The 7,974-nt window shown below is 44.4% G+C and overlaps 1 protein-coding gene across 1 annotated transcript; it reads right to left on the bottom strand.

Moving 5' to 3' along the window:
- Positions 1–4,177: 4,177 nt before the first annotated feature.
- On the bottom strand, positions 4,178–7,974 carry LOC136767322 (E3 ubiquitin/ISG15 ligase TRIM25-like). The gene is made up of 5 exons (XM_066721092.1): positions 7,969–7,974; positions 6,533–6,548; positions 5,719–6,293; positions 5,370–5,465; positions 4,178–5,109 (listed from the first exon to the last, which is right to left on the bottom strand). The coding sequence occupies exons 1-5, from the start codon at positions 7,972–7,974 to the stop codon at positions 4,987–4,989; spliced, it is 816 nt and encodes a 271-aa protein (XP_066577189.1). The 3' UTR covers positions 4,178–4,986.

Genomic DNA, 7,974 nt, shown 5'->3' with positions numbered 1-7,974 from the left:
AACAAATAAATCAATATACATTCTATTGCAGTTTTTTCAGTTAATAAGGAGCTCTTGTACATGAAGTTATTGCCTGTTTGTGAGTATAGCACGTACCATCAAATATCTGAAGAAAAAACAGCATGCTTTTAAAACAACCAAGAAAAAAAAATTACTTTTCTAACATTTTAAACAATAAAGGGATGTTTCATTTAATCTATGTGGGATTCCCGTAACATTGTAGGATTATCAGATATACACTAGTAGCTGTGCTGAAAAAAACGGTCACCAATAAATTATAAAGAATCACCCATCAGGTGTCAGAATAAAAATGGTCACCAATAAATTATAAGGAATATCTGTATGGAAGGTTCAGGAGTTAATTTACTAATCTGTTCTGACCCTTCCAAGGGCAAAATGGAATGCCAGGCATGTGTATATTAATTGTATTGTGATGTTTATTTTGAAAACATGACTGTGGGCTTGGGAGCGGGCAATGAGGGTTGAATGTATTGGATTATTATTAATTATGAATGTATATTAAGTTAGTTACTTTTAGTTAGTTACTGTTTTCTTGTACTATTTCTATCAGTCTGTTGTCATTCTAATACTGAACATGCCTTCATTTCCAGAGTATAATAGTAAACAAACTGTCACCACATCGAAAAACCATAATATGCCAGAGACGTGGATGTAGTAAGAAAGTAATGACAATATGAATTTTAGAAAATATTTGTGATTAATAAATGCCGTTTATTAAACACTACTTAATGATCACGAGTACGGTGTCCATATTAGGACATCCTCACTCCTCAGCATCAGTTAGTTTAGCGATCAACCCTCAGTAAGGTTAATGTTCAGCCCTCAGTTATCACTCATATTTGATATCACCAATCAGCTGTCAATCAAATTTAATATCAGGGATCACGTTAATTTAGTATCGGGTGTCACTTGTTTTTTGTGTCAGGTATCAGGTTTCACTTGAATTTAATGTCAGGTGTCACTCAAATTTTATGATACCTGATATTATTTTCAATTGACACCTGATAACCGACACAAAATATGAGTGACACCTGATATTAAATTGGAATGATACATTTTACATAAAAAAGCCATGATACTTGATGCCAAATGAGACTGACGCCTGATGGGTGATATCGAATATGACTGATAATTGACGGCTGAACACTAAACTTACTGATGGTTGATGCATGACAATTGATGCTGAGGAGTGAGGATGTCCTAATATGGACACCGTACATGAGGTCTCTTCTGAGTTTGTTGAGCTGTGATTCTGCCTACAGTGAAACATTACCATACCAAAACAGGATTCAAATCAATAATTTATTGGTAATTAATAACCCCTTTAAAACAAATACAGAATTATGCAAACATGTTTAGACATTTAGAATTTGCAGTTGCAATTTCCACTTAAAAACAAAACATTTTTTTAGATTAGAAATCAAATGATACACACACAAAAAGAAACCCCCACACAGAATTTGCAACTCACACTTCTACATTCCCTTCAATATAGGTTAAAGCCCCAAAATGTCAATTTACAAGCTCTTTAAGACCTAATTCAAACACTGCTGTCACTATAAACCAACACTAGCAGGCAGTGCGGGAGTATGAAGAGCTCTAAGGACTGATTTGCAATCTATGAGCCCCGAGTTATTTAAGTAAATACGGTAGTCATTCAAACCACCCTTTATCCCTGGACTAAAGAATCCGGCTCAACCTGTTCCATCTTCCTCATTCAACCTCATGCCTTGGCTTGTGACAGAGCCAGCTCTTTATCCAGCTGTAACACCTTGCAGCTGTGAACAAGGTAGGAAACCAATTAATGGAATTAATGGATTTGTTCAATAACAATAACATATGTACATGAAAGTAATAAACCACAATGTAATAATGAAGAATTCCACCACCACGCAGGAGCTCGCCCACTTGCTGTCCAGTCTGGGGCAACGTCCCTTCACCAACTTCGGGTTGAAGACCCACACCAGGTCCCCATCCCGGAAGTGCATCTGGCAGGGCGTAGGTTTCTGGGCACGTCTAGCACCACCAGCACATACCGGTTGCCCCTGGTAGAGCATGGAAAGGGGCCCAGCACATCCACCACCACCATGGGTCCATGGGCGCGCCAACCACGTACTGCTGGAGGGGGGTTCGTGACTGCTCCTGGGGGCGTTTATGGGTGGTGCAGGCATTGCACCGACAGCATTTATTGGCAACATCACGCCGGAATTGCTGAAAGTAAAAGTCCTGTTGGAGGCAGTGGAGAGTTTTAGTCACCCCGTAATGGCTGTTTCCTGGGTGCTGTGGTAAGCTGCCAGCACCTTGTCTCACAAGCCCCTGGGACAACGATCTGCCACCGAGTCTAGCCACTGGGCCCACAAGCTCCGCAGGTGGACCCCGCGATGACCTCCCCCTAGTCCGGTCTGCAGCCCTCTTGCACCCAGTGCAGGACTTTGCAGAGCTCGGGGTCTTGCTCTTGGCGGGCCTGCCAGTCAGACCCTGAATGGGAAAGCAGGGCCCAGCAGGTGGGTGATGCCTACCCCGTCAGCACCTCACCGATCGTGTAGTCGCTGGCATCTGTGTCGAGGATGGGTCTCTGTGGGTCAGGCACGGGGGCAGTGCACAGGGCTTGCTTCAGTGCGTCGGCGGAGGTTGATTGTGTATCAATGCTGGCCTGACTGACCTGGGGCCCAGGAAGGAGAACTCTTGCCCAGCAGGCCCTCTTGTACAGCTGGGGTGAATTTGCTATATCCACTGCGGGTCAAGTGGCAGATATCAGAGGGATACTGGCCTAGTGGCTCCCTGGGGTAGCATAGACCTGTGGACAGCCGCTGACACAGAAGTAGAGCAGGTTCAGCCCCCACGAAGCGGTAATCCAAGGCCAGGCTGACGTACTCATAATAAAAATGTTAATTGTCGCTAATGTTCAACAGTATCTGGAGTGCCTCCTCCTCCAATGCTGCTGAAAGCTGGGTGGCTTTTTGTCCTAGACTCCAGGCACTGGCCCAAGCCATCATTAAAATGTTCAACTTGTAGGCCTCCCAGGATGCTTTTCCATCGTAGCACCCAGCCTTTAGCTCTCTGTGACCTGCTGTCTGTGTGATGCAACAGGGATGGGGCCTGCATTTTTGGGTGTGGCACCAGGACCCGTGCGGTGGCCGGATCAACCTGGGTACGCATTTTACAGCAACTGTTAATTTCTGGTCTTTCTTTTACACTTCTTCACACAGAGAGTTATTACAATCTGGAACAAACTCCCCAGCAATGTGGTTGAAGCTGAAAGTTTGTGAACATTTAAAAATAGACTGGATAGGATCCTTGGATCACTTAGTTATTAATGGACACCAAATGAGCAAGATGGGTCGAATGGCTTCCTCTCATTTATAAACTTTCTTCTCCTCTGGTTTGATGTGGTTGATGCGTTTCATGATTTTGAAGACTTGGATCAAGTCCCCACTAGTCTCCTCTGTTCCAGGGTGAAAAGGTTCAGTTCCTCAGTCTCTCAGTAGGACATTCCCTTCAGACCTGGAATAAGTCTGGTTGCTCTCCTCTGAACTGCCTCTAGAGCAGCGATATCTTTCTTGAAGTGTGGAGCCCAGAACTGTCCACAGTATCCAGATGAGCTCTAACTAGTGCATTGTACAGTCTGAACATCACTGCCCTTGTTCTCAATTCTACACTTTTGACAATATACCCTAGCATTGTGTTTGCCTTTTTTATTGCTTCCCCACATTGTTTGGATGGAGAAAGTGAGGAGTCCACATAGACTCCTTGGTCTTTCTCATGTGTTACTTAATCTAGTTCTATTCCTCCCATAGTGTAATTATAGTGGACATTTTTGTTACCTGCATGTATTACCTTGCACTTGTCCACATTGAATTTCATTTGCCAGGTGTCGGCTCATACAATGGTATGAGTGATGCATTTATATGATTAGTACACTACCATATTTACAGCACTACACAAGGTAGTAAAACCTGTTACATAATCCATTATGTTTTATATCATATATCTGACATTGACTACTCTGCTGTCCAGTGTCTGAGGATCTTTAATTATTACACTTAAAGAAAGGATCAATTCTAATGGCAGTTACATTTGAAAATCAATGTACATTTCCCATTGTTGTAAGTGTTGGCTTTGTTTCTGTAGTCAATCAAGGAGTCAAACAACTGGACTTTTAAAATATACCAGTTTTATTCTGGAAACAAAACAAGAAAAAACACCTTCCAAACCATGAAGGACAAGCTTGTACTCTAAGACTCTCATTTCTTAATAAAATCATAAGATAAAGTGAAATGGGGGTCACCCTTGGCGGTGTTGAAGCATCTCTGTCTGTGTCCAGTGCAGACAGAGCAGCCTTTGTCTGGACAGCCAGTGCTTCGGGTCGTCAGCCTTCATTCACACACTGCATAATGGGAAGAAAAACACTCTGGACCAAAATCTATTGGTCACAGAAACAGTGTGTTGGACTGAATATAAAATACAACTGTTAAACATAAAACTTTTGGTGTCATGCTATAATGCAGAAAAGAATGATATAGATGACGATTGCTAGGAGGATCTCCATTCCAATGAGATGACAACAATTTCTTTATAATAGTTACTCAGCACAGGTTAAGACCATATCCCTGTCCTCCCTTACTGTGCCTTACCAATCCCATAAAGATCCTTCAGTTCTTCTTTGAGTCTCTCCTCCAGCTGAGACACTGCTCTCCTGACAGCCTCCAGACAAAGGTCAGAGGTCAAAGTGATGGAAGACCAGTCCTTGGTGTGTGGAGGGGGGTGCAGGGCTGGGACACTCTACAGCAGGAGAGAGGAGACACTCATCATCATAGAGATGATAGAGGTCACTGTGAATAAAGTGATGTCACAGTGCTGACCTGTAGGAAGTGGATGTGGTCTTCAGTGTGTGAGAGCTGCTCCAGATCTCTGCGTGTCTTCACCAGCTCAGTGATTTCCTGCTCCAGCTCTTCAATGAGCCCTTCAGCCCGCCTCTCCGCCACTCTCTTCAATCAGCTCCAGCAGCTCAGCCTGGCTTCTCTCAATGGAGCACACCAGAGCCCTGAAGACCTGCTCACTGTCTTCAGCCTCTCTCTGGGCACCAAGCTGAGGGGACCAGAGGAGCACACAGACGAACATGACACAGTTTCAATGAGAAACACAGACATTCAATCAAATGACAGTGAGTTATTAACTGTGACCTCACTGGGAGCTGAGGCAGTATCAGACACATTCTTGGAAATCAGTTCTACTCCTGTGTGGGAACAGTCCCCCTGGGAGAGAGCAGTGTCCCAGCACTGAGTCCTGCAGTCTCCCTGAGAGAGAGCAGTGCAGTAGGGTTTTATCAGACCCCTGACAGGACTCACTTTCCTGAGTTCCACCGACTGTCTAATCTCCTCCACCTTCTTCAGTCTGGCCTGGACCTTCTGTTGCACTTCTGCCTCAGTTTCCCCCAGCTGAGCCTGTGGACAGACAGGGGGACACAGACACTCCAGTCACTGCTGATGGTTCACTGACACTGGGCTGCAGACTCTCCCACTGACACTCAGCACAGAGCCTTCAAGAACAGGGTCCTGCACTTCAAGAGCTGCGCATGGCTTTTACTGCTAATGTCATTCTGTCATCTCAAGTGAAATATTCCTCAACTTCTACACAAGTTGTACTCAGAGTTTTAAATGGTAAATTAATGGAAAAATCTTTATTTCAAAAACCCACCTTCTTCTTTCTACATTCTTCCTCTAAAGTGACAGTGCTGTGAGTCTTGTGGTCTGTCTCAGTGCAGAAGTGACAAATACAGATAAGGTCTTCTTTACAGAACAGCTCCAGGACTCTCTGGTGCTTCTTGCACAGCCTGTCTTCAATGTCTCTCACAGGCTCAATCAGTTTATGTCTCGTGAGTGTTTTGACTCTCTCATGGGGCTCCAGGTGAGTCTGACAGTAAGAGGCCATGCACACCAGACAGGATTTCACAGCCCTGAGCTTCCTCCCAGTGCAGATATCACAGGGCACTTCTCCAGGCTGAGCAGAGCGCTCCTCGGGAGGGTTCAGTTTCCTCTTGAACTGCTCAGTGATTTGTCTTAAGCCTGTGTTAATGTGGAGTTTAGGTTTCCTTTTAAACTGTTTCAAACAAAGTGGGCATTCGTACAAACATTTCCGATCCCAGTACCCTCCAATACATGCCATGCAGAAGTTGTGCCCACAGGGAGTGGTGACTGGGCTGGTGAATATATCCAGACATATAGAGCACTGGAACTGCTTCTCAGACAGGAGACTGCTGAGGGAAGCCGTTCCTGAGGACAGAGGAACCTCAGTAGAGCACAGAGCACAACATTAAGGAATAAAAAAAAAGATTTACACAGATACAGAGACACTCCCACAGAGACATAGATACATACAGGTACAGACATGCACACACACACACACACACAGCTATAGGCACAGAGGCCTCACAAAGAGACTAAGAAGCTGACAGAGTGTCTCCATCTGAAGCTCTATAGAGGAGAGCCAGGCACCAGCACTGACAGCTGACCAGCTGGTGCTCTGGACTGGGAGTGGAGAGGAGAGACTGAAAACATACAGTTCACTACACACCTACAGAGATGGCTACATGCAATCAGGGCAAGATACAATACATTACACAGTGTATTGAAACAATTATACAATAAATATATTACAGATATATGAAGAAATAATATACATATAATGCATATTTGAGTTTTCCTCACTGGTGACCAAACAGAGCCAAAAACACTGACAGATCAGCCAGAGTGCAGCCAGTCTTTTTCTTCTAGTCTAAGGCTTGATGCTTACAGTCTGAGAGAAAACACCTGTGGAACCCTAAATCATCAACATCTGTATACCTGTGGTCTTCTGTGAGACAGAAACATGTTGCAAATAGCTTCGGATTTTAAACATTGAGTCCGATTCATACATAAGAGTCCTGTGTGTTTTCAAGAGGCCCTGGAACTGCAAACAGTAAATCCTGTACATCCTTGCGTTTGTACAGTATTAGTACTTACTGTGCAATTAGAATAAGGGCATCCCACAAAGCAGAAGGCAGAAGACAACTCCTTCCCACTTCACTCACACAGGGGCACGGGTTCTTACTGCAGCAATGGTTTCTCATCTAAACAAAAGATAGGAAAAAGGAAAAACATAGGGTAGCTCTTCCCAGTGCCAGCGTGCTGCTCTCTCTCTCTCTCTCTCTCTCTCTCTCTCTCTCTCTCTCCGTTTTACTTCTACTTCTCTGAAGCAGCGTAGCTGAACCCCACCCAGGCCCTCCCCTCTCAGTGCTGTTGTGCTGTTGTGCTGTATGACTGTAGCCCGATCTCTTAAAGGAGCAGCAGTATACACTGCCAGTATTACTGAGGTCCCACATGGCAGGCAGCTTGAATTCCCATAAAATTCACTCCATATCACTCACATCTGGGAAATCTACTCAGAAGCTGATTACATCAGAAAGGCAAACTCAATAGAATCACCACAAAAGAACCCTGTTACGATGCACACAACAGGATACTCGATATAAAATAAAATGTGAAGTAAATACATGATAGAAACTTCTGCAATAATCACTAGCTGTCACTGATTAAGTAGAACTAAAAAGCTGGATTTCAGAGGCTCAGAATTAATAAGAATCTAATTTTGTTTCAGCTTTGCAAACCTCTATGGACTCCCTACCTCCACCACACAGAAAATGTATCTGAAATGTTCCTTCTACTTTTCTCTCCCTGCTCTGGTTTGAGCACAGGGCTGATGGCACCGTTTCTGTGTCAGTTGAGGGTGATGCTCTGCTGCTCTCTGCTTGGATTCCCCTCCATCTCCACCCTAGAGGGACACCTTGCTGAGGCTGTGTGAGCAGGGGCTGTGTCTCAGTCTGCACAGTCCTGCACTATTGTCACAGTGTTCACAGATCTGTTTAAGACACTCCAGACTGCGGGGGATGTGGAGCACAAACAGACTCACCTGCAT

This window comes from Amia ocellicauda, chromosome 14 (assembly GCF_036373705.1).
Source record: "Amia ocellicauda isolate fAmiCal2 chromosome 14, fAmiCal2.hap1, whole genome shotgun sequence".
In the NCBI taxonomy this organism is placed as follows: domain Eukaryota; kingdom Metazoa; phylum Chordata; class Actinopteri; order Amiiformes; family Amiidae; genus Amia; species Amia ocellicauda.
The sequence above is the reverse complement of the archived record's forward strand: the minus strand, read 5'-3'. Positions and strand labels throughout refer to the sequence as shown.

Coding starts and splice junctions, on each gene's coding strand:
- LOC136767322 (XM_066721092.1), bottom strand. Junction 5,466..5,718: donor AAGAATGTAGAAAGAAGAAG/GTGGGTTTTTGA, acceptor GTCTGTCCACAG/GCTCAGCTGGGGGAAACTGA. Junction 5,110..5,369: donor AGTCGGTGGAACTCAGGAAA/GTGAGTCCTGTC, acceptor TGGTCCCCTCAG/CTTGGTGCCCAGAGAGAGGC.